The 26,801-nt window shown below is 43.9% G+C and overlaps 1 protein-coding gene across 5 annotated transcripts in view; it reads right to left on the bottom strand.

The window, feature by feature from the left end:
- The window catches only part of ccdc136b (coiled-coil domain containing 136b), a 117,169-nt gene that overhangs the window by 45,260 nt on the left and 45,108 nt on the right, over positions 1–26,801 (bottom strand). For 3 of the 5 annotated variants that reach the window (XM_080207519.1, XM_080207523.1, XM_080207522.1), the window contains 4 exons: positions 10,959–11,021; positions 7,610–7,705; positions 3,838–4,114; positions 2,171–2,230 (listed from right to left, as the gene is read on the bottom strand). In XM_080207519.1, the coding sequence (XP_080063645.1) occupies positions 2,171–2,230; positions 3,838–4,114; positions 7,610–7,705; positions 10,959–11,021 (496 nt within the window). Of the gene's footprint in view, positions 1–2,170; positions 2,231–3,837; positions 4,115–7,609; positions 7,706–10,958; positions 11,022–20,760; positions 20,844–22,729; positions 22,803–26,801 lie in introns of all 5 variants that reach the window. The other 2 variants (XM_080207520.1, XM_080207521.1) reach the window with 2 other exon arrangements.

Here is a 26,801-nt window from a genome sequence, read left to right as displayed (position 1 = left end):
AGAGAGAGTCAGCACATTCAGGGCAGGGGGAGAGAGAGTCAGCACCTTCAGGGCAGGGGGAGAGAGAGTCAGCACCTTCAGGGGAAAGTGGAGAGAGTCAGCACCTTCAGGGCAGGGAGAGAGAGTCAGCACCTTCAGGGCAGGGGGAGAGAGAGTCAGCACCTTCAGGGCAGGGGGAGAGAGAGTCAGCACCTTCAGGGCAGGGGGAGAGAGAGTCAGCACCTTCAGGGCAGGGGGAGGGAGAGTCAGCACCTTCAGGGCAGGGGGAGGGAGAGTCAGCACCTTCAGGGCAGGGGGAGAGAGAGTCAGCACCTTCAGGGGAAAGTGGAGAGAGTCAGCACCTTCAGGGCAGGGGGAGAGAGTCAGCACCTTCAGGGCAGGGGGAGAGAGTCAGCACCTTCAGGGCAGGGGGAGAGAGAGTCAGCACCTTCAGGGGAAAGTGGAGAGAGTCAGCACCTTCAGGGCAGGGAGAGAGAGTCAGCACCTTCAGGGCAGGGAGAGAGAGTCAGCACCTTCAGGGCAGGGGGAGAGAGTCAGCACCTTCAGGGCAGGGGGAGAGAGAGTCAGCACCTTCAGGGGAAAGTGGAGAGAGTCAGCACCTTCAGGGCAGGGAGAGAGAGTCAGCACCTTCAGGGCAGGGGGAGAGAGAGTCAGCACCTTCAGGGCAGGAGGAGAGAGAGTCAGCACCTTCAGGGCAGGGGGAGAGAGAGTCAGCACCTTCAGGGAAGGGGGAGAGAGTCAGCACCTTCAGGGCAGGGGGAGGGAGAGTCAGCACCTTCAGGGCAGGAGGAGAGAGAGTCAGCACCTTCAGGGCAGGGGGAGGGAGAGTCAGCACCTTCAGGGCAGGGAGAGGGAGAATCAGCACCTTCAGGGCAGGGAGAGAGAGTCAGCACCTTCAGGGCAGGGAGAGAGAGTCAGCACCTTCAGGGCAGGGAGAGGGAGAGTCAGCACCTTCAGGGCAGGGAGAGGGAGAGTCAGCACCTTCAGGGCAGGGAGAGAGAGTCAGCACCTTCAGGGCAGGGAGAGAGAGTCAGCACCTTCAGGGCAGGGAGAGAGAGTCAGCACCTTCAGGGCAGGGGGAGGGAGAGTCAGCACCTTCAGGGCAGGGAGAGAGAGTCAGCACCTTCAGGGCAGGGGGAGGGACAGTCAGCACCTTCAGGGCAGGGAGAGAGAGTCAGCACCTTCAGGGCAGGGGGAGGGAGAGTCAGCACCTTCAGGGCAGGGAGAGGGAGAATCAGCACCTTCAGGGCAGGGAGAGAGAGTCAGCACCTTCAGGGCAGGGAGAGAGAGTCAGCACCTTCAGGGGAAAGGAGAGAGAGTCAGCACCTTCAGGGGAGGGAGAGAGTCAGCACCTTCAGGGCAGGGGGAGAGAGTCAGCACCTTCAGGGCAGGGGGAGAGAGTCAGCACCTTCAGGGGAAAGTGGAGAGAGTCAGCACCTTCAGGGCAGGGAGAGAGAGTCAGCACCTTCAGGGCAGGGGGAGAGAGTCAGCACCTTCAGGGAAGGGGGAGAGAGAGTCAGCACCTTCAGGGGAAAGGAGAGAGAGTCAGCACCTTCAGGGAAGGGGGAGAGAGAGTCAGCACCTTCAGGGAAGGGGGAGAGAGAGTCAGCACCTTCAGGGGAAAGGAGAGAGAGTCAGCACCTTCAGGGGAGGGAGAGAGTCAGCACCTTCAGGGCAGGGGGAGAGAGTCAGCACCTTCAGGGGAAAGTGGAGAGAGTCAGCACCTTCAGGGCAGGGAGAGAGAGTCAGCACCTTCAGGGCAGGGAGAGAGAGTCAGCACCTTCAGGGCAGGGGGAGAGAGTCAGCACCTTCAGGGCAGGGGGAGAGAGTCAGCACCTTCAGGGAAGGGGGAGAGAGAGTCAGCACCTTCAGGGGAAAGGAGAGAGAGTCAGCACCTTCAGGGCAGGGAGAGAGAGTCAGCACCTTCAGGGCAGGGAGAGAGAGTCAGCACCTTCAGGGAAGGGGGAGAGAGAGTCAGCACCTTCAGGGGAAAGGAGAGAGAGTCAGCACCTTCAGGGGAGGGAGAGAGAGTCAGCACCTTCAGGGCAGGGGGAATGAGAGTCAGCTCCTTCAGGGGAGGGGAAGAGAGCGTCTGCACCTGCAGGACAGGTGGTAAATGAGGAATGGTATGGTTACAGTAACTGCAAGATGATTTCCAGGGCTGAGTTACCGCTCATGTCTCTGATCATAGCTTGTTTACGCAGAATCTTCGACTCCTGAAGTCTTTTCTCTGCAACAGAAAAATATGAAAAATTGAAGTTCATAATGATTTATCAGTTGAACATTTAAGAACATAAGAACATAAGAAATAGGAGCAGGAGTAGGCCATCCAGCCCTTCGAGCCTGCCCCACCATTCAATAAGATCATGGCTGATCTGTCGCTGCTCAGTTCCACTTTCCCGCCCTCTCCCCATAACCCTTAATCCCCTCTCCTATCAAAAACCCATCAACCCGCATCCTAAAAATATTTAGCGAGGTAGCCTCCACCACTTCAACGGGCAGAGAATTCCAGAGATTCACCACCCTTTGAGTGAAGAAGTTCCTCCTCAACTCCGTTCTAAACCGCCCCCCTTTTATCTTGAGGCTGTGCCCCCTAGTCCTACTGTCTTTTTTGAGAGGGAAGAGTCTTTCCACCTCTATCCTATCCATTCCATTCATCATCTTATACGTCTCAATGAGATCACCCCTCATTCTTCTAAACTCTAACGAGTACAAGCCACGTAACAACTTAAACTGGAAAAGGAATAGCCCTCGAGCTGCTCATTCAATAAAATCATGGCTGATCCACTGCATCAACTCCACTTTCTCACAAGATCCCCATATCAGTTGATTCCCATTGTACCCAAAAATCGACTAATCTCAGTCTTGATACTTATCAACCGAGCTTCCTCAGCCCTTTGGGAACTGAATTTTTTATCGCAGTTTCTCAAAGATACAATAAAAACTTTATTATCTGGTGAATAAATGGTGCCAGTTAATCAACAATGCTGATAAACAGAGTTCCATTTGCCAATGGAATAAAGCACAATACGTGTAGCATGAACTAATATGCAAATACTTGAGAAGTAAACTATTCATTTTATTTCACATCTTTGACAGAATATTAAAAGTTAAAGTACAAAACAAAATAATGCAGTATACAGCTACAAGTTCCAGATAACTTCGTAATAGCCTTTGGTTGGTAAAGAACTGCAGTTGGTATAGAGTGCTGGAACACACAAATTTTACTGTGTGTAACTAGTTGAACCAAATATGTCTGTGGGGAACAGTTCGATCCACTGAACAGATTCCCAGGTTTATGCCAAATAGGAAAGAGGCCATTCAGCCCATCATGTCTGCACCGATCAAAAAAGCGAAAAAGCAAACTAGCCGCTCATTTTAATCCCATTTTCCAGCATCTGGTTTGTAGCCTGTACAATATTACACAATTTTTTTGTAATCACACATCAAAATGAGAGAATACATATGTACTAAGCAGAAACCAAGCTTAAACTGAACATGACCAGTCAGGGAGAGAAATAAGACATATGGAGGGATGAAGAGAGCGCAAGGAAGAGATAGAGAAAGGTAAAGAGAGAGAGAGAGAGAAAGAGAGATCAAGAAATGAGAGAGAGACAGCAAAAAAGTGGCAGCACCCAGGCTTCTGTTACCTCAACCTCTGATACCTGTCCCCCTAGCACTGATACCCACCTGTCTCTGACACTTCCTGACCATGCCACCATGACCCCCCTCCCTCACCCCAGTACCTCTGCCCCATCTCTTTGCTCTCATTACCCCCCGTCCCCTTATCACTCTGCCCCGCACCCCCTCATTTCCTAACCTTCCCCCAAGCTTCACCTTTGCGTAGAGTGGGTCTTCGGCGTTTTTTGTTCAGTCCATCCTCTATGTCAGTGTCAGCTGAAGCCATATCTTTGCCATCTGTAGTTTCCTCACCATTCTTCCTGTCTTCTTCCATGTCCTCTACCTTCACTGCAGTGAGAAGCTCCTGGTTGCTCTTACTCTGCAGATCTTCCATCTTCACCTTTGTTTTATTATGCTCAGTGCTGATTTCCAAGTCTGTTCGAAGTGATTGTCTGGTTTTCAATGTCAGATCAGCACATTCAGTCTGAGTGTCCTGCAGAGAAAGCATCTGGTGGTGAATTCATCATCACCCTACACACATGGGCAAGGCCCATCAGCTTCACAAAGCAGTAGCCACAGGACCTCAGCTAGCCAGGAGTGGAAGCAGCAAACAATATTTAAAGGCCATTCAGTCCATCAAATCTGCTCTCTCATAGTGGCTGCATGTTCTACTCTATCTTAGATACCGTGAACAGAATTTTCCCATCCCACCCATCACGGGAATTGCAGCAGGCGGGACAGGAACATGCAAAGGTCTGTTGACCTTGGACGGAATTTTCCAGTCTTGGGGCAAGCGCAGCTGGAAAGTCCTGCCCCATATTTCCCAAAGATTATAGGTGATGATCTTTGCTCAGAGATGGAAAGGTATGGTAGATTATCAGAACCAAAATGTATTAAAAAAACAATAAGTGTTCAGAGTTTTTGTGTCAGGATACAAATCCAGCCCACCATGAATTAACAGGGACAATAAAACAATTCACAAATTTTTGTCCATTCCTGGCACTATAATTGGAACTGTGTTCCACTAATGTTCTCTTTCCTTTTCCTGTTTACCATACAATTACAATTAAAATTCTAAGCGCTGACTACATGCACAGGAAACGTAGGGTTCAGCATTGGCAGAAGTTTTTTTATTCAAAGCCGCCATAACTGATTATAAAGTAATCTCCTGGTTAAACAGGGAGCCTCTGCATCATTGCCACCATTTTCCTACAACATCACCACAAGCAGGGGAGTCAGTGGCATAGTGGTATTGTTGCTGGACTAGTAATCCAGAGACCCAGCGTAATGCTCTGGGGACCTGGGTTCTAATCCTACCACAGCAAAATGTGAAATTTAGATTAAATAAAAAAATCTGGAATTAAAAGTCTAATGATGCCCATGAAACCATTGTCAATTGTTGTGAAAATGCATCTGGTTCATTAGTGTCCTTTAGAGAAGGAATCTGTCATCCTTATCTAGCCAGGCCACAATGTGATTCCTGATCCACAGCAGTGTGGTTGACTCTTAAATGCCCTGAGGAATGCAGCGACGCCTGAACTGAATAATTTTTAAAAAGTTACCACAAGACTTGAGAGCACTTGTTTCTCTCACAGCTACTGCATGCTCTGCCTTAGACAGCAACCCAGCCATTTAATCTCCCAAGGGAATATAATGGATAAATACTCACTGATCCTTAAAAGGAATTAAGGAAATATCCCAAAATATTTGCTTTTTAACAGTAAACATCACTTGTAAATTTTTGCAGTTTATTGGTTTTGCCTTATTCATGTGTGCATCACTGTTATTTGTTGAGATTTGCTTAGAGAACTATATTGGCGCACCTAATGATGGGATGGGCATGCATTGATGATTACAGGAGAATTAGGGACATTTCTCTTTTGTAGAAGAAACAATTTTGTGCTTTTTGTTCATTTTTTATTGAATGTTTAGCATCCAGTATTGTACTCGTTACTCTATGGGACATGGCTGAACTTGCAGGCTTATCTGGCACTCCCTTAAGTGCGTTGTAAAGGGGATTGTCTAAGATCACCCACAGTAGTGGTAACTGAAATATGGTAGGTGGACTCAAAGTCACGTAAAATAGCTGCCAACCTACACCTACTTGAGGCCCCCCACTTTGACTGACTGTCCTTACAACAGCCACTCCCCATCAAACCCAGGAGGCTCTTCCCAATTCACTCCTCCAAGACCCCAACCTTCCCATCTGTCCTCTTCTAGATCTCTCCTCCGTTTCTTCATGCCCCTTACTCCACTCTACAAACCCCACCCCCTGGACCGTTGCTGATCCCAGGTCTCCATTCGCCTCTTCCCCTTCCTTGTCCCAAAATCCCCCTATTGTTTCCTCCAACACTGGAAATCACTTTTAATGGACCAATTGTGAAGTAAATTATGATCAAAATAAGAGAGACTTTGGAAGAGGTACCAATCAGATATCCTTGAGTACCGCTGCTATCAGTTTAAATGCAGCCCGGCAATCCGAGATTCCATGTAACAAGCACAGTCAGTTACAGACACATCTTGATCCAGTTAGAATCAGGCATATCAGTGAAATAATCTCCTGATATCCATCTTTTGGCACAGACATGTTTTGTACGCTCGATTTCACTTCTCTTTGTTCTATCCAATGCAATAAACATGGCTTGTGGCAGGGAGAGAAGGGGAAAACAGTGTGAGGGAGGGGGGAAGAGTGTGAGGGAGGGGGAAGAGAGTGAGGGTGGGGACAGACAGCAAGTGAAAGGAAAAAGAAACAAGGGAAGAGAGGAGAGCGAGGGAGGGGAGGAGAGCGAGGGAGGGGAGGAGAATGAGGGAGGGGTGGGAGAGGGAGGGAGGGTGTGGGAGAGGGCGAGAGGGGGTGGGAGAGCAAGGAAGGAGGTGGGAGAGCGAGGGAGGGAGTCGGAGAGCAAGGGGGGGCAGGAGAGCGAGAGACGGAGGAAAGCAAGGGAGGAGGAGCTAGAGCAAGGGAGGGGATGGTACAGCACAAGGGAGAGGGGAGGGAGAGTGCAGGGGAAGGTAGAGGGAGCGAGGGAAGGGAAGGGAGCATGAAGAGAGGGAGTCAGAGTGGCGGGGAGGGGCAGCACGAGGGTTGGGGGGGAGCGTGAGGGAGGGAAGGAGAGCTGAACGGATAGTGACAATGCATCTCCAGATTAAGGGAGTGATATTGGTGAGGAGCTATGGAAAGCCTAGCTGAGTGCTGTAAACACCATGGCTTCCCTGTGGCTTCAGTGTCCCTCGCACTGAAAATATAGCATTCAAGTGGTAGACTACCACCACATTTCAGCTCCAAACCTTGCCACCAGCGCTACAAGATTTTTGAAAAAGATGTTTCCAGTCCAATCCATATGAATACAGAGAAGACAAGTGGAGCCAGCATCTAATAAGGATGTAAACCCAGTCCTGTCCTACTAACTTATTCCTACCACACTAATTCCACACAATCTAATCCCAATAAATATTCTTCCTTGCCGATTCCCAACGACATGTATTCTCCCTTGTTGCCTTGACGGATATCAGAAATGCAATAGTTTTTTTAACTTCATGGTACGTGAGCATTGTTGGTAAGGTTAGTATAATTAGCCATCCCTAGTTACCCTTGAGAAGGTGGTGATGATCTTCTTGATTACAGTGGAATGGTGTTCTTATGTCCACGTATGTCCTATCATTGAGTTTTAGTACCTAACATCAAGCCCTCTAACTCTGATTCTCATGTTTGTATGTCACCCTCTGATGGACCCCTTGCTCCTTGTTATTACTAAGTTATAATGAGATCTCATGGGATGCATTGAGCTTGATCAACGATGAGGATACGCCCTTATGATGGGAATCTCCTCACAGGAGCTTGCTGTAGATCACTGACCTCCCATGGAGACAGAGTGCTGACCGCGAGTTTAGCGGTGAGGCTTCCTCGCAAACCTGACTGGTTTTGAATGGGTTAAAATCAGGCCCATAGTACATGCAGCTACTGGGGCAGAAGATGAAGTGTTTGTACCTGCCAGACATTGTCCGAGAGGAGCTGTGTGTGGGTCAGCAGGTACTGCAGTGTCTCCAGCTTCTGTTCCAGGAGCTGCTCACGCTGTAAAGCTTCCTGCAACAGAGAACAAATCATCTCTACCTACCTGCTGCTGAGAAGGTTTCTGTGCAAATGCAGCAGTCATGGCCCCATGGTAACCCTAGCAACACAAATTCACTGTCACAGGGCCCACGGTAACCCTAGCAACACACACGGTCCATGGAGCAAGTTTAAGACCAAACAAGGACCATCACATAAACTCACTGCTCCATCCAGTAAACACCAGGAAAATAACAGGAGACATTGAAAAATGTAAAAACCTAATATAAATAAGATTCTTGCCATTGAATCACGGCAGTGACCACAGATAAGGAGAGGCACCACTGTTCATGCCGCCTTGCTGTAGAAAGCATAAATGCAATGGCGTGGTAGTGTTGCTCTAAAGGTACAAGAAAAACAGCCCAGAAACCTTTGCTGCCCTGGTCAGGGATCAATGTGTGATCTACTGCCCCACCGTAGTTATGGGGGATTTCAATCTGCATATTGATTGGTCGACCCATGTTGGACGTGGGGGGCTCGAGGAAGAGTTCTTGGAATGCTGCCGGGATAGTTTCCTCGAACAGTGTGTGTTGGAGCCGACGAGGGAGCGAGCTATCTTGGATCTGGTGCTATGTAATGAAGCGGGTAGAATTAGGGACCTTGTGGTGAAGGATCCTCTTGGGGAGAGTGATCATTGTATGGTGGAGTTTCTGGTGCAGATGGAGGAGGAGAAAGTGGGTTCCCGGACACGCGTCCTTTGTTTGAATAGAGGGAAATACGGTAGGATGAGAGAAGAATTGGCGAATGTGGACTGGGAGAGCGCATTGGAGGGAGGGTCTGTTGAGGAGCAGTGGAGGATCTTTAAGGAGATCTTTCTTGGTGCTCAACGGAAATTTATTCCGATGGTCAAAAAGGATAGTAGGAGGAGAGGTAATAAGCCGTGGATAACAAAGGAGGTGAAGGAAAGTGTTAAACTAAAAGCGGAGGAATTTAGAGTAGCTAAGAGTAGTGGGCGAGAAGAGGATTGGGAAAGGTTTAAATGTCAACAAAGATTGACAAAGAAGTTGATAAGGAAGGGCAGGAGAAACTATGAAGCTGGGCTAGTGCTTAATATAAAAAAGGATAGCAAGAGTTTTTATAAATATATAAAAAGGAAGAGGCTGGCTAGGATGAATGTTGGTCCTTTAGAGGATGAGAAAGGGAACCTAGTGGTAGGGGATGGGGATATGGCTAAGGTATTGAATAACTTTTTTGTTTCTGTCTTCAGGGAGGAGGACGTGAATAATTTGCCGGGTGTTAGCGATAGAAAGGTGGTAGGACTGGAGGGTCTTAATGACATTACTGTTACTAGAAAGGCGGTGCTCGACAGACTGGAGGGGCTGATTGTGGACAAGTCCCCAGGACCGGATGGAATGCATCCGAGGGTTCTGAAAGAAATGGCAGAGGTGATAGTGGATGCCTTGGTGGTTATTTTCCAAATGTCGCTGGATTCCGGGGAAGTGCCGGATGATTGGAAAACGGCTAATGTTATGCCGTTGTTTAAGAAGGGTGCCAGGCAAAAGGCGGGGAATTATAGGCCGGTTAGTTTAACGTCTGTGGTAGGTAAAATGTTAGAATCTGTCATTAAGGAGGAAATTGCAAGGCATCTTGAAGGGAATTGCTTGATAGAGCAGACGCAGCACGGTTTCATTAAAGGGAAGTCGTGTCTGACAAATTTACTGGAGTTCTATGAGGATGTGTCTAGGGCGGTGGATAGAGGAGAGCCGGTGGATGTGGTCTTTCTAGATTTTCAGAAGGCGTTTGACAAAGTGCCTCACAAGAGGTTATTGCAGAAGGTCGAAGAACATGGAGTTGGGGGTAGGGTGTTAGCGTGGATAGAGGATTGGTTGTCAAATAGGAGGCAGAGAGTGGGGGTCAACGGGTGCTATTCGGATTGGCGGATGGTGACTAGTGGAGTGCCCCAGGGGTCGGTGCTGGGGCCTCAGCTTTTTACCATTTATATAGATGATCTGGAGGAGGGAACCGAGTGTAGAGTGTCAAAATTTGCTAATGACACCAAGATTGGGGGAACGGCAAATTGTGCGGAGGGTGTATAGAGTCTGCAGAAGGATCTAGATAGGCTGGGCGAATGGGCCAGGAAATGGCAAATGGAATTTAATGTTGGCAAGTGTGAGGTGGTCCACTTTGGTAGGAAAAATGGTAGGAAGGACTATTACTTACGGGGCGAAAAACTGCAGCAGGCGACGGTGCAGAGGGACCTCGGGGTCCTTGTGCATGAGTCGCAAAAACCCAGCTTGCAGGTGCAGCAGGTGGTCAGGAAGGCGAATGGGATGCTGGCCTTCATAGCGAGGGGGATTGAATATAAAAGTAGGGAGGTCTTGCTGCAGTTGTATAGGGCATTGGTGAGGCCGAAACTGGAGTACTGTGTGCATTTTTGGGCGCCGCACCTGCGCAAAGATATTTTGGCCTTGGAGGGAGTGCAGAGGAGGTTTACTAGGCTGATACCGGAGTTGAGGGGGTTGAGCTATGAGGAGAGGCTGAATAAACTGGGCTTGTACTCGTTAGAGTTTAGAAGAATGAGAGGAGATCTCATTGAGACGTATAAGATGATGAATGGGATGGATAGGATAGAGGTGGAAAGACTCTTCCCACTCAAAAAAGACAATAGGACTAGGGGGCACAGCCTCAAGATAAAAGGGGGGCGGTTTAGAACGGAGTTGAGGAGGAACTTCTTCACTCAAAGGGTGGTGAATCTCTGGAATTCTCTGCCCGTTGAAGTGGTGGAGGCTGCCTCGCTAAATATTTTTAAGACGCGGGTTGATGGGTTTTTGATAGGAGAGGGGATTAAGGGTTATGGGGAGAGGGCGGGAAAGTGGAACTGAGCAGCGACAGATCAGCCATGATCTTATTGAATGGCGGGGCAGGCTCGAAGGGCTGGATGGCCTATTCCTGCTCCTATTTCTTATGTTCTTATGTTCACCCATTGGGACGACAGTCAGGTCGAAGAGGTGAAAGTAGAGGACCACGAGGTCTTTGGTTCAGTGCAGCGGAGCTCCAGTCAGAGAATTTTGGACCAACAGCTAAACAATACTGGTCACTCCAGAGCTTGTCAGCTATCAGCACTTAACACTTGTGAAAATCCCAAATGATTGCATTTCTGGTGTTGATGGTGAACCATCAGTGGAAAAATATAATCAAAACATGGTTGTAGCAGTGAAACATATATTGACTATTTGATACAATCCATCCAGCATCTCTGGAAAGTATTGAAAAATAATGTGTTGTTTACCTGAAGATACTCTGCTAGCTGGTTTAGCTCCTGTGAGAAAGGATTCATGCAGTCAACTGAATGCTGAGGAAACACAAGAGGGAAATCAATATAGCCTGTAACCAACACTTGAGTGCAAATTACAAATGGGAACAAGACATCTGGGAGTGAGTTACAGTCAGAAACCCAACATCTGGGAGTGAGTTACAAATGGGAACACGATGCCTGGGAGTGAGTTACAGACAAGAACCCAACATCTGGAAGTGAGTTACAGACAGAAATTTGATGTCTGGAAGTGAGTTACAGACAAGATCACGATACCTGGGAGTGAGTTACCATCAGGAACCCGACATCTGGGAGTGAGTTACAGATGGGAATCCAACTTTTGGGAGTGAGTTCCAGATGGGAAGCCAACATCTGGGAGGGAGTTACAGACAGGAACCAGACATCTGGGAATGATTTACAGACAGAAACCAGACATCTGGGAGTGAACTACAGGCAAGAAACCAACACCTGAGAGTGAGTTACAGAGAGAAGCCAATATTTGGGAGTGAGTTACAGACAGGAAACTGATAACTGGTTACAGATAGCAAATGATATCTGAGAATGAGTTACAACAATAATTTATACTTACATGGCATCGTTAAAACTAATAAAACATCCCAAGGTATTTCACAGGGATATTACAAAACAAAGTATAATACTGAGCCACATAAAGGTCAGTTGATCAGATGGCTTTCAAAGAGATAAGTTTTAAGGAATGTTTTAAAGGAAGAAAGTGAGGTACGGAGACAAAGAGGTGCTCCAGTGGTTAGGAAATAGATTATTGAAGCACAGTCACTGATGGTGGAATGATTAAAGTCATTGATTCTCAAGAGGCCAGACTTAGTTGAGTGAAGATATCTTGAAGGTATATCTTGAGGCTGGAGGACATTACAAAGATAGTGAAGGACAAGGTCATGAAGGGTGTTAAAATTATGATGAAGATCAAGATGTTGTTTTACCAAGAACCAATCTAGGTCAGCAAGCACGGGTGTGATAGGCGATTTGGACTTAGTGTATGTTAAGATACAGGTAGGAGAGTTTTAGATGACTTTGGATGAAGTTTACGCAGGGTAGAATGTGGGAGACAATGGGCCCAATTTTACCATCAAGTTGCGCCCGCTTTTGGGTACAAAAACTTGGTAAAGTCGAGTGTGAGGTGAGTAGTGTGATCTGCAACCACCTCTACGTCCATTCCCCCTTTACCAAGGGCTTAAAATGGCCATCGGCGGCACTGCATGCGTTTAAATTGACTTAATGGGTGGTGGGGGAGGCAGTTCAGATCGAGCTCTGGTAGTGGGAGGGGGAGGATGGAGGTGGGTCAGATGGCTCTCTGGTGTGGGGGGGGGGGGGGGGCGCTGCTACTCTGCGTGTGATTGGGGGAGGGGGGTCCACTGCCACTGTGTGTGCAGATGGGGTGTGGGGGGGGGGTGGTAAGGGGAGATAAAGGGGACTGTAATGTGGGGGTGGGGCAATGTCTATGGGGACCATGTTTGTGGGGGCCAGGGAGAGGCATTATCCAGCCTGGGAGCGATGTAGCAGGGGAGTATTTTTCTATATTTTTTTACTGCACACGCACGGTTGAAGTCTCCGATCAGAGCAGCAGGGCCTTGGGTGCAATAAGCTCCACCCACAGGTTTCTGCAGTGCAATTTAGAATCACTGCCATTTTTACAGGCAGCATATGGGGACGCCAGAGAATGGATCTAAAAGTCAGATCTGAAACACTTCCAGATTCAGCACTTCGAATCAAAATGGTAAAATCGGGCCCAATGACTCTAGACATAACTAGGCATGACTAGGATTCCAGAAGCATAAGAGAAGAGGTTCAAGTCAGTCATTGGAATGGAGGTGGAAATAGGTGATAATTATGATGGAGGAATATGAAGTTGGAAGCTCATGTCAGTGTCAAATATGATACCACAGTTACAAACAGACTGGTTTAGTCTCAGAAGGCTGCCAGTGAGAGGGGTGAACCGTGTAGCAAAGAACTAGTGGAGTGAACATTGAAAACAATGGCTCCAGTCTATTTGAAGGAAATTTCTGCTCATCTAGTATTGAAGGTCGGATAAGTAGTCTGATAATTAGCAATAGTGGTGTCATTAAGAGGGAAAGCAGTGAGGCAGAGCTGAGTGTTGACAGCACAAATGTGAAAACTAATGTTGTGCTTTCAGACAATGTCACCATGGGCCAGCACAGGGATGATAAATAGGAGGGGACTAAAGATAGAATCTTGGAGGACACAAGAGGTAACGGTGCATGAAGGGAAGCCATTTAAAATAATGCTACAATGAGATGGATAATAATGGAAACAGGTGAAAAGAATCCCATCCAGGAAGACAAGTTGTTAGGAATTTGGGGAGTTAACAAGGTTAAAAGTTGAACTTGAGATGGAAATAAAATGACAAGTAACAAGATCAGCCAGTGTCTAGAGGAATAATGAGATGCAATTTGCCCAATAACAAGATTAAAGATGTATAGGGAAATTGAGGTGCAAATCATCAGTTTACCGGAAATCAGTGGATCTTTACAAATGATAACTTTATAGGCAAGAAATTTGAGAACTGTAAACATTCCAATCCACAGGGTGGAATATCAAAGAAATGGAACAATATAACTGCTATATTCTTCTCTGAAAGACATGGGCCGGAATTTTACCGGCCTGCTCACCACAGGAATTGTAGCGGGCAAGGGGTGGACTATAGATAGGTCCGTTGACCTCGGGCAGGATTTTACAGTTTCAAGACGAGCGAGATCGTAAAATCCCGGCCATGGTTTTGTGCCTTCGCTGAAGCAGGAAAACACTTTATCCCAGACTTGGTCATCTAAGCAGTATTGTGTGATAACTATTAACTGGATTTCACTTATAGAGTTACTAAATTCAATGTTGTTTAGGAAATGGGGTGTCTCAGTGAGTTCAGGGAATGCGGGTATTGTTTCATCATCAACATATTTAAGTCATAGTGTATATTAGTCATTCTTGTTGCGTGCTTTTCTTTTCTTTTACTTTAATAAATACTCTATATTAATTGTTAATATCAAGACTGGACTGGTTCCTCACTGGTTTATACATGGTTCCTCACATTATTCTAAACAAATATACCGCTAAGAACCAATGTTTCAAGTTATCCTTCAGGGTTTTCAGACACTCTCACTCAGATATCATCAAGGGATGCTCAACAAAATTGGGTGTTTTTTAAACATAATGAGAATGAGGAACATGAGAATGTATTATTTAAAGTAAGGAGATGACAAAGATGGCTCTTGCTCTCACCCAGATTTATTTGGAATATAATCTTAGCAAATTTGAAAAGTTTAGCTAAAGCTAAATTGATGGAAGTGGCAGATTAATTGGAATTAGGATTATCTACAGGGTCAAAGAAAGCTGAAGTAATTGAAAGCATAGCAACACATTTAAATAAACAAGTGGTGTCAGACAGAACCAGTATTTTGAGAAGGGGGGAATTGAATTAGCGAAAATTCAATTGCAGAGAGAATAGAAATGAAGAAATTAGAAATGCAAGAAAGAGAGAGCTTTCCAAAAGGAGCAAGACATAAAAGGAGTTTTCCAAGGGAATAGTAATGCATAAATTAGCAATGGTGGAAAGAGAAAAGGATAAAAAGAGAACATCAAATGTAAATGCAATGAATTGCAGCAGGGACATCACAGCTGGGTGAGGAAGAAAGTAGTTCTAGACGTGAACCGAGTGGGGAGATGTTTAGATTTGTACAGGCACTTCCAAAATTTGGCGGAAGGAACATCAAGGCATTTTTTAATGTCTTTGAGAAAATAGCGAAACAGATGAAATGGCCGCGAGAGATTTTGACGTTGCTTTTACAGTCTAAACTTGTAGGTAGGGCTAGCGAAGTCTATAGCCGGAACTCCATCCGGAATCAGAGTGGGTGAGGGGCAGACAACAGAAATGTCCATCGACCTCAGGCAGGATTTTCCGATCTCGGGCCATGTCCTTGCTCGAGGATAGGTGTTGTGAATATGAGACAGTGAAGACAGCTTTACCAAGTGCTTATGTGTTAGGACTGGAGGCTTACAGACAAGTTTTGAAATGTAAATTTATTTTGAATTTGAAAAGGTTAAACAAAATAATTTTGATAGATGAGTGAGAGCATTAAAAATAGAAGGAATCTATGAGCCTCTTAGAAAAGTAATTCTGTTGGATGAATTTAAAGACTTGTTACCTGCAATGATAAAGACTCTTGTGGAGGAACAAAGAGTTAAAACTGCAAGACACACAGTGGAGCTTGCTGATGTTTATGAATTAGCTAATAGGTCGAAGCCTTTCTTTCAACACTTGTTTAAGTCTGAGAAAGATAGAAGATAGGAAAATGCGAGAAAGCATAGTCAAACAAGAGAGGAAGTGGTTGAACATTCCAAGGAGATTTCACCTCACAATAAAAAAGATAGTACTGAGGGAATAAGATATGAGGAAAGTCAGGTGTTTTCATTGTAATAAACTGGGCCATACCAAGTCAGTATGCTGGGAATTAAATGGAATGCCAATTCGAGTTATAAATCTTAAAAATAAAATGCAATCAAAAACTGGAGAACAGGAGAATCAGGTTGGATTTCTACACAGAGGAAAATATTAAACAATAGGAATAAAAGTGTACGCACAAATGGTACAGAAGCAGAGTGAGCAGGAGGTGACTGACATCTTTAAGAATTTTGTATGAGAAGATAAAGTATTTCCATGTGGACAGACTAGAATGAGGAAAATTATTAAAATTTTAAGAGATACAAGTGTAAGTCTGAATCAAACCTGGGTCTCAGATACTGTGAAACAGCAGTGCTAACCACTGTGCCACAGGTTATCTTTAGTAAGTTAAATGAAGATGAAACAGACAAAGGGAAAGAGACAAATGTGTTTAATTCAAAGAGACTGATAGAATTACACTAGGGTGATTTCAAATTAAAACAGATCTATCAGATGGCTTACTCCGCATTGGAAGCCCAACATTTTCTTCAATGTTATATAAAGGACCAAATACTAATGAGAAAATGGCAACCACCACATGATAGTGTAGATGACAAATGGACAGAAATACACCAAATTGTATTACTTCCTGAGTATAGGAAAGAGATTCTAATGAAACAGATTCATTTTTCATCAGAGGGGTTAAATTCGGACTATGACTTCCCGAAAACTAATTTGGGTAATGAGGAAGTCCTGGAAAATTTAAACAACTGGTTAACTTATTTTCCAAAAAAGAGTTGGAGCAAATTGAAAAACTTGTGGGGATAAAACAGGTAGATCGGAATTAGCAATGCATGATGTAGATATGGGAGACACAGTTGTGATAAAACAATATCCATATGGATTAAATTCAGAAAAGTTATCACAATTACAGAAAGATATTGAATACATGCTCCAGAATGACATGGTTGAATTAAGTTTAGAGATTGGAACACCCCTATCATAATGGTGCTGAAGGCAGGTGTAGCACAAAGACTTTGTGTAGACTATAGGAGAGTTAATAACATCACCAAGAGGGACTTATTTCCAATTCCACATTTGGAAGATTGCACCGAAAGAGTTGGACAGTCTAAATGCAATATGAAGAAAGACTTGCTGAAGCGTTATTGGCAAGTACTTCTGAATGAGGGGGCAAAGGAAATCTCCGCATTTGTGATGCCAAATGGACTTTATCAATTCAAAGTTATGCCATTTGGGATGAAGAAAGTACCTGCAGCTTTTCAAAGACTCACGAATAAAGTTATTTAAGCGTTGAGTCAGCAGCATGGATTCATTAAGGGGAAGTCGTCTTTGACAAATTTATTGGAATTCTATGAGGATGTGACTAGTGCGGTAGACAGAGGGGAACCGGTGGATGTGGTGTTTCTCGATTTTCAGAAGGCGTTTGATAAGGTGCCGCAAAAAAGGTTGCTTCAGAAGGTTAGGGGGCATGGAGTTGGGGGTAAGGTGTTAGCGTGGATAGAGGATTGGCTGTCTAATAGGAGGCAGAGAGTTGGTATCAACGGGTGCTATTCTGATTGGCAGTTGGTGACTAGTGGAGTGCTGCAGGGATCGGTGCTGGGGCCTCAGCTATTTACCATTTATATAGATGATCTGGAGGAGGGGGCTGAGTGTAGGGTGTCGAAATTTGCTGATGACACAAAGATGAGTGGAAAAGCAAATTGTGCGGAGGGTGTAGAAAGTCTGCAGAGGGATCTGGATAGGCTGAGCGATAGGGCGAGGACCTGGCAGATGGAGTATAATGTTAGCAAGTGTGAGGTTATCCACTTTGGCAGAAATAATAGTAGGAGGGATTACTATTTAAAGGGCAAAAAGCTGCAGCATGCTACGGTGCAGAGGGACCTGGGAGTCCTTGTGCATGAGTCGCAAAAACCCAGTCTGCAGGTGCAGCAGGTGATCAAGAAGGCGAATGGGATGCTGGCCTTTATAGCGAGGGGGATAGAATATAAAAGTAGGGAGGTCTTGCTGCAACTGTACAGGGCACTGGTGAGGCCGCAGCTGGAGTACTGTGTGTGGTTTTGGTTGCCGCACTTGCACAAGGATGTTTTGGCCTTGGAGGGAGTGCAGAGGAGGTTCACTAGGCTGACACCGGAGATGAGGGGGTTGGACTATGAAGAGAGACTAAATAGACTGGGTCTGTACTCGTTGGAGTTTAGAAGGATGAGGGGGGATCTTATAGAGGCGTATAAGATAATGAAGGGCATGGATAGGGTAGAGGTAGAGAGATTCTTCCCGCTCAGAAAGGACAGTAGGACTAGAGGGCACAGCGTCAAGATAAGGGGGGGGTGCAGTTTAGACCGGAGTTGAGGAGGAACTTCTTCACTCAAAGGGTGGTGAATCTCTGGAATTTTCTGCCCGTTGATGTGGTGGAGGCTACCTCGCTAAATATATTTAAGTCACAGGTAGATAGGTTTTTGGTAGGCAATGGAATTAAGGGTAATGGGGAGAAAGCAGGAAAGTGGAACTGAGCTACTTCAGATCAGCCATGATCTTATTGAATGGCGGGGCAGGCTCGAAGGGCTAGATGGCCTACTCCTGCTCCTACTTCTTATGTTCATATTATGTTCTTATGAGTCACTGTGCAGCACACATTGATAATTTAGTGGTTTTCAGTCAAAGTTGGTAACATCATCAGCACCACATAAAATAATTGTTCAACTGCTTAAAAGCAGCCAATCACATCATGAATCTAGTAAAAAGTGTGGATTAGTTCAGGAAGCCCATCTGGGAAAGAACATAGTTTATTTACGGAATGCAAAGTAAAACCACTACTGTGGTACACACATAGTAGTTCTTGCCTCAATTCTGCCTCATAAAAGGTTTACGTTATTACACATATTCCACCTGCAAACCCTTGCATTTTTCATCTTGTCAGCACATTGTTCCACACCTTTCTTCCTCATTTCTCTAGCTTCCCCTTAAATGCATCTATTCCCATTGCTTCAGCCAGAGTAGTGGTCAAGAGATCCAGATACTAACCACTCTGGCAAAAGTAGCTTCTTCTTTGTTCCCTTTTGAATTTATTGGTAACAATCCTATGTTCATGGTTCCCAATTTTCTTCTTCCTCCACAATTGGAACTATCTCTACGTTTACCCTTTCAAAATCTTGTAGGAATTCCCCTCTCCCCTTCTCCTTTCTAGATTATTTAAAGGAAGTATAATGCAGAAATGAAGGAAAGATGATATTGTGCTCCACAGTGGAGGATGGTGGGGATTAATCATAAGTCAGACAAACCTTCCTGCAATGTGTAAAGTGAAAGACACCAACATCAGTTCAGTTCACTCAATCACTTAACCAGACGGCTGTACAGAGCTGGCAATTCAATCACTAACTTTAAACTTCAATTTCAGCTTAACCCATAGTTGATCATGAAAGAAGAGGTGACAAGAGAGGAACAAAGAGAACCAAAACATTGGTTTTATAACAAAAATGAACCATGACCAGTAGGCATCTCTTACACTCTCTCTCACACACACACACACACACACACACACGCGCGAAGGAAGTCAGATCATTCCCGCTGTAAACAGAAATCCAAGATTTCTTGGAATAGAGTGAAACAAACGTAGAATGTTTCTGTAGTGGAAAAACTAGTGGCTCAAATTTACATATTAAAGATATATCTTTTACAGAACTACAAAGTTATGATATTATAATTTTAGGGAGCAACATGTACGGCAAACTCACAAATGGTATTTTTCTTTCAAATCCTTTATCAAAACAAAGAAGCTTTATTTAGTCCGAGTTGTATCAAAAATAGACAAGGGTCTAGCAACACAAATTAGACTTTGACAATGATCCATAAACTGCTACATTGAATAGTTCAGTACCACCATAGTTGCCAGCTGTTCATCTTTTCCAATGCAACATTTCAAGATACAGTTTAAAAATGGCAGAGAAGGCAAAACAACTTCTGAAAACAAGTTGCAAATAGGAGCCAATGTCTGGGAGCAAGTTTTAGACAGGAATCAGAGAATCATAGAAATGGAAGGAATCCATCATTTCCATGCCAGCTGACAAAAAGCATCCAGTCTAATCCCAATTTCTAGTTATTGGTCTGAAACCTTATAGGCTATGGCACTTCGTGTCACATCCATGTACTTTTTAAAATGCTGAAAGTTTCTACCTCTACTATCTTTTCAGGCATAGTTCTGGATCCTCACCACCCCTGGGTAAAAAGTTTCCCCTCGAATCCCTTTAAACATGTTACCTCATACCCTAAATCTGTGCCCCCAGGTATGGACCCCTATCCACTCTATCAAGACCTCTCATAACTTTATACACTGCAGTTAGGTTTTACCTCTCAGCCTCCTCTGTTTCAAAGAAAACAACCCAAGCTTATCCAATCTTTCCTCATAAATAAAATTCTCCAGTCCAGGCAACATCCTCGTAAATCTCCTCTTATCCTATCTCGTGCAATCACATCTTTGCTATAGTCTAGTGATCAGAACTGCATGGAATACTCCTGCTATAACCTAACCAATATGAATATGTTGCAGTATGATCACTCAGCTCTTATATTCTATGCCTCAAGTAATAAAGGTAAGTATCCCATGTCCTTTCTTGATGACCTTATTTACCTTCAAGGATCTGTGGACATGCATGTCAAGGTCCCTCTGTTCTTTTATCCTTCTCAGCATCCAAACATTTATTGTGTATTCCTCACCTTGTTACCCTTCCTCAAATGCAATACCTCACGCTTTTCCAGATTAAATGCACTTTATCACTTGCCTACCAACCTGACCAGTCTATCTGTCTGCAAAATGTCTGAGAGTGACTTACCAGTGGATAAAATAGTATTTAAACATTTATGTGAAGTTCAGGAAACCAAAACGATTGACATCACCATGTGATGTTGGAGAGGGAAGAATCTGACAGGAGGAGATGAACATTTTTTAATGATCTGGAATGCATTGACTGAAAGGGTAGTGAAACCAAATTCAACAGTAATATTTGAAAGAGAATTGGTAAACATTTAAAAAGAAAACATTTGCAGGGCTCAGGTAAGAGTAATGGGCCAGCATCGACTTTATGGGCCAAATAGCTTTCTTCTGTGCTGTATTGTTCTATGATTAATTTCTGTACTGTTTGTGGAACCTTGCATATCACACATTGGCTGCCACATTTGCCTACAAAACAACAGGGATTGCCTTTCAACGAGTAATTTATTGGCTGTGAAGAATGTTGTGGTGTTCTGAGAATGTGGGAAACTCTGTATAATGTAAGTTTCGATCCTCATCCAGTCTTTTCACTGAGCAACTCCTCATCCATTGTGACTTTAACCTACCCTTGAACTCAACTTCTTTCTTAACGGCTGACAATTTGACAGGCAGTGTCTGAAGTCATGCGTCCAGTTTAGTAACTGGTCACCTAAGGAAAAATAGACTGCAATTACTCAGGGGATTATCAGATCTCTCAGCAACATCTCAAAAGGAGATGTCTGAAATGCAGTGCCGTTTTGCACAAAGCACACTATGATCGGCCAATTAATCTACTTGGTGCAGCAGGGTTATTCCATTAAGTTTTCACTCCATTCCCACTTCTCCTCCTAAAATGTGTTGCTGCATGCCTCCACGGTTCCTCGTAAACCAACTCTGCACTACATTTGCACAAAACTACACGACCCTATAAATTGTGAATACTGTTCCACAAGGCCATACAATTTCAGAAATTGAGAATATTGTTCCGTTACACCTTGCCAACTCAAAAGAGAAATCTGCTTTTATTATTGTACTTTATTTCTACTTTCCTGACAGCATTTGCTGATTGAAAGGCTATCATTCTTCCTGTTTGAGCCAAGACAATGGTTACCAATTGTATATTTAACTACATGGAGCATCACATGGAATACAACTGTAGTAGCAGTCACAGAAGATTAATTGTGAGAAGGACACCGGATTTTCCCCTTCATCAACCCAGGGGCACTGAAACCTCTATAGCACTGCTATTCAAAAGAGTACCCTTTGTATTCTAACAGAACAATTGGAGTGATGGCGGACAGTACAGGAATGTAGCCTGCAGCCTTTCTCATCAAATCACCTGCAACAGTGATCAATGGTTTGGTTCTCATGCATTGTCCTTGCAATGGGACCTTAGATCTGAACACATTCAAGGAGAAACTGGAGGTTGCCCTGTTCTCTGGATCTTTGCAGCATTCTGGATTCAAGGCTATTCACAGTCATCTGGGCATCAAAGCTATGTCACTCAAAAAGTGAGGCATTTCATCCAGTTCATCCTCTACATGATAGATCCCAATAAGGTCATTCTTCACCAGGAAAGTGCTCCAAGTACATGTCCAAAGCAGATACAAGCAAAATATTTACCTAAGCAAAAGACACATGTGCTATAACGCAAGTGCAGCAAGTCAGGGCACTGTACCACACAACAAGCCATGCACAGAGTCCAACAATCGACAATTGTAACAAACAAATCGCACACTCCAGCCCAACAAAACGCACACTCCAACCTAACAAAATGCAAACCTCAACCCAACAAAATGCAAACCCCAACCCAACAAAATGCACACTCAATCTCAACAAACCATTCTTCCAATCCAAAAACTACTTACAGCACTTATAATCAGCACCTTTGTTGGCAGGGCAACAACATCTGAAGTTCATACAGGAACTTTATTGTAAAGAAATACTCTAAAATGCTTCACAAACAGACATAAGGGAAGTAGATGCATAGGAGGAGTTTGCAAAGATGGTGGGCCGGGATCATGGAGAGAATCAATGATGAGGAGAAAAATATTTAATGTAATGCATTTGGAGAGCACATCTGAGTGGTGAGTAGGACATAATATTTGTTGTTGAGTTTGGTATACGTTGTAGTTTACATGAGTTGGAAGACCAACAAATATGGCAGTGAAGTAGTGAAAACTAAAGGAGAAGTATGATCGGAAAGGTAAAAAGCAGCTATGGAAATTGCTATGATCTTGAAGATGAAGAAATCAACGTACTTTAATTTGATGTCTGGTAAAGATAGAGGGGCAACAAAGTTGGATTAAAGGAGATGGTGTTCAGGGTGTTTAAAAGACTATAACCCGTTCTGCATTGTGAACTAAAGCTCAAGGTTCAGTGTCTGGGTGCATTGTCTGTTACCTACTCTGATTCTGAACCCCAGTGTTCAGTGTCTAGAGGTCTATCAATGACATATTGTGATTCTAAACTTCAATTGCCTGGGGATACTGTTGATTGTATGCTGTGATTCTGTACCCCAGGATCAGTGTCTAGGAAGTATTGTCTTATACATACTGTGATTCCGAAGCTGGGATTTCCTCGTTAGAGAGGCACAGTTTGGCTGAAGTCACAAGGCAGTTGTGAGCCACTGTTGGGAGAAATGGAACCAAATTAGTGAAAATTAGGAATGAAAACAGAACTCAGGAACTGAAATGCAAGTGATTTGTGTCTGCATGTGTCTATGTATCTATGAGTGTACATATATCTGTGTGTAAGTGTAAGAATATAGGAAATATGAGCTGTAGTTAGCCACTGAATTCCTCCTCGCTATTCCACCAATTAATATAATCATGGCCAATTCTTCTCCCCAACTTCATTTTCCCTCCTGATCATCGTGTTTCTTAATTTCATTGGAGTCCAAATTTCTAATGATCTCACCCTTGAATATATTCAACAACAGCTTATCCACAGACTGCTGGAGTAGAGAATCCCAAAAATTCATAATCCTCTGAGTGAAGAAATTTCTCATCTCCATATTAAATGGCCATCCACTTATTCTAAGACTGTGCCCCCTAGCATTAGACTCTCCAGCCATCAGGAAACAGTCTCTAAGCATCTACCCTGTCAAGTCCTCTCAGAATTGGAATGTTTCAATGAGATCACTTCACAGTCTTCTAAACTTCAGAGACTGTAGGGCCCATTCTACTCAATCCCTTCTAATAACCTTCTGATCACAGGAATTAACCTATTGAACTTTAGTCACAAACTCATTAGAAAAGTATATCTTTTCTTAGCTACAGAAACCAAAATTTTGCACAGTACACCAGGCATGGTCTTACTGTGAAGCTGTAACAAGACTTGTTACTCTTGTACCCCAAGCTATTTGCTATAAATGCTGACAAGCCATTTACCTCCCTAATTGCTTGCTGCACTTGCTTGTTAACTTCCCAGGTTTCTTGTACAAGGACACCCAAATCTCTCTGAACACCACCATTTACTAGTTTTTCAGCATTTAAAAGATACACTTTTTCTATTCTTCCCACCAAAGTGGTATCTACCTCACCATCCTACCTCACTTTTCCCCAAATTATACTCCACCCTACCCACTCAATTAACCTGTCTATGTCTCTTTGCAGTCTCTGTGCATCATCCTTGCAGCTTTATATTGTCAGCAAACTTTATACATTACATTTGATCAAAGTCAGTAATATAGATTGTAAATAGTTGAGGCCCAGCCAGCATTGATGCTTGCGGCACTCACCAGTAACTGCCAGTCTGAATAATCCATGTTAATAAGAACATAAGAACACAAGAAATAGGAGCAGGAGTAGGCCATTTAGCCCTTCGAGCCTGCCCCGCCATTCAATAAGATCATGGTGATCTGAAGTGGATCAGTTCCACTTTCCTGCTTTCTCCCCATAACCCTTAATTCCCTTGTCTGTCAAAAACCTATCTACCCGTGATTTAAATATATTTAGCGAGGTAGCCTCCACCACTTCAACGGGCAGAGAATTCCAGAGATTCACCACCCTTTGAGTGAAGAAGTTCCTCCTTTATCTTGAGGCTGTGCCCTCTAGTCCTGCTATCCCTTCTGAGCGGGAAAGGATATGTCACTTTCTGAGTGACATGTTAATTCTCACTCTCTGTTTTCTATCCTTTAACTATACCTCTATCCATGCTAACATACTGCCCCCATGAGCAACAATCTTTAGTGTGGTACCTTATCAAATGCCTTTGAAAAATTCAAATATATTATCTGCACCAGATCCCATTTATCTACCTGCCAGTCACATTCTCAAAATACTCTAATAGATTGGTCAAACATGATTTCCCTTTTGTCAAACCCAACAGTCTCTTGTTCCTACCTTAATAATAATGGATTTTGACATTTTCCCAATGCCTGAGACTAAATGGCTTGTAATTCACTACTTTCTCTCCCTCTCCTTTCTTAGAGAGCAGTTTTACATTTTCTGTCTTGCAATCCATGAGTACATTTTAGATGTAGTGAATTTTCAGAAGATCACAACTAGTGCATTTGCTATCTATGCAGCCTTCTTTTTTAAGACTTCAAGGATGTAGGCCAACAGGTCCAGGGGATTTGCCAACTTTCAGTCAAATTAATTTCTCTGGTGCTTTTTCTTTACTAATATGAATTATTTTAAATTCCTCACTCTCATTAGAGTCCACTGTTTTTGCTATGTGTTTACTGTCTTCTATCATGAAGACAGGTACAAATTGTTTGTTTAATGTCTTTTCTATTACCTTATTTACTGATTACTCCTGTCTCAATCTCTAAAATTTTTCATCACAAATGATATCTTATGTGACTATGACAATGATAAATTATCCTGCCTCATGATTCTTGATCTGTCTGCAGGCTCTGACATAGTTGACCACTCAATTTTCTTCAACATTTCTTCACCATCAACCAACTTGAATTCATAGAATCCCTACGGTGCAGAAGGTGGTCATTTGGCCCATCAAGTCCGTACCAACTCTTGACAAAACATTTTGCCAGGTCCTCCCCCCCACCCTATCCCCATTTACCATGCCACTCCCCTTAATATATACATCTTTGAACACTAAGGGGCAATTTAGCATGGCCAATCTAACTAATCTGTGCATCTTTGGACTGTAAAAAGAAACCAGAGCACCCAGAGGAAACCCAAGCAGACACGGGAAGAACGTGCAAACTCCATACAGTTACCCAAGGCCAGAATCAAACCCGGGTAGCAGGCGCCGTGAGGCAGCAGTGCTAACCACTGTGCCACCCTGCCGCCTACACAATGAACTAGTTCGAACTGGCCTCACCTGATTCCATTTTTATTCATATATCGCTAAAGAATTAGTTGCAATGGATTATCTTCCTGTTCTTGACACCTCGAAGGATCTGTTTTTGGCCCATTCCTATTTCTACATGCCCATTTTGGTACAACTGAAGAGATAACATTCCCTGAAGTATCCTGATAATTTATCTCTCTGGTCAGATACAGCTCTACGTACAACAGAGCGTTGCTTTCTCTGAAGTACCGATTCCACTGATCTGGCTGTTATGGTTTGGCACAGGGATCTGCGTCCTGGAATTAAGTTACAATGCCAACATTTTGTCCAACACCAAAACCATACATACAACCTTCTCCTGTTGTGGAGCAGACTGTGTGTGTGTGTGTGTGTTGGGGGGGCAGGGCATGGGCATGGTTGTGCTCAGATCAACCCATGTGAGGCACAAACTGTATGAAAGGAAATTGTTAAACAGGCCAAAATCAGACATTAGAAACATGCATACCAAAGCAAAACATGCTGCAAATTTGAAGTATAAATGGAAAAATGCTATAATTGTTCAGCAGATCTGGAAGCATCTGAGGAGAGAGAATAGCAGAATTAATGTTTCCCATCTCATGAAAGGTCATCAATCTGAAACACTGTTTCTCTCTCCAATGTTGCCTGACCTGCTGAGTGTTTCCAGTGTTTTCTGTTTTTTGTATGAGAGCTTCGGTTAAAGGCAGAATGATACTAGCAATAAGAGGGCGATTAAAGAGGGGCAAAGTGACAACCATTCGTTATTTAAACTCTTTCACATCAAATGTCATCATTCTTTCAACTACTGGATAGATTAAAGGTGCCACAAACCTTTAAGATATGATTAACAGAGGGTGGGAGAATGCCAATCAATAATGTTGGCAAGGAAACAGCTAAAAGGAAGGTAGGTGTCAGAACTGAAGACAGAAGACAATTGAAGGTACAGGGACAATCCATGGAAGAGTCAGATAATGGTTACAGCATTGAAGGAAATTGTTCAGTCTGCCATGTCTGTGCAGACTCATTTCCCCATCCTTTCCCAGTAGCTCTGCAATTTTCTTTTACTTAAGAAGCTTATCCAATTCCCTTTTTAAGGCCACAATTGAATCACACTTTTATGGCAGTGTATTCCTATTCATAACCTTACATTATATAAAAAGATTTTCCTTATGTAGCATTTGGTTTTTTGCTATTCACTTTAAATATATGTTCTCAGAACCATGACCTTTTTGTCATTTGGAATAGTTCCTGCTGACCAACGGGGTCCAGACCTCCCATGATTTATCAAATTTCCTCTTAATCTTCTCCAAGAACGAGTTTTTTTCCCAATCCACATAACAGAAATCCC

The sequence above is a fragment of the Carcharhinus amblyrhynchos genome, chromosome 19, assembly GCF_965287045.1.
Source record: "Carcharhinus amblyrhynchos chromosome 19, sCarAmb.v2.hapA, whole genome shotgun sequence".
NCBI classification, from domain to species: Eukaryota; Metazoa; Chordata; class Chondrichthyes; order Carcharhiniformes; family Carcharhinidae; genus Carcharhinus; species Carcharhinus amblyrhynchos.
Note: the sequence above shows the minus strand (reverse complement) of the source record. Positions and strands in the feature narration are given on the sequence as shown.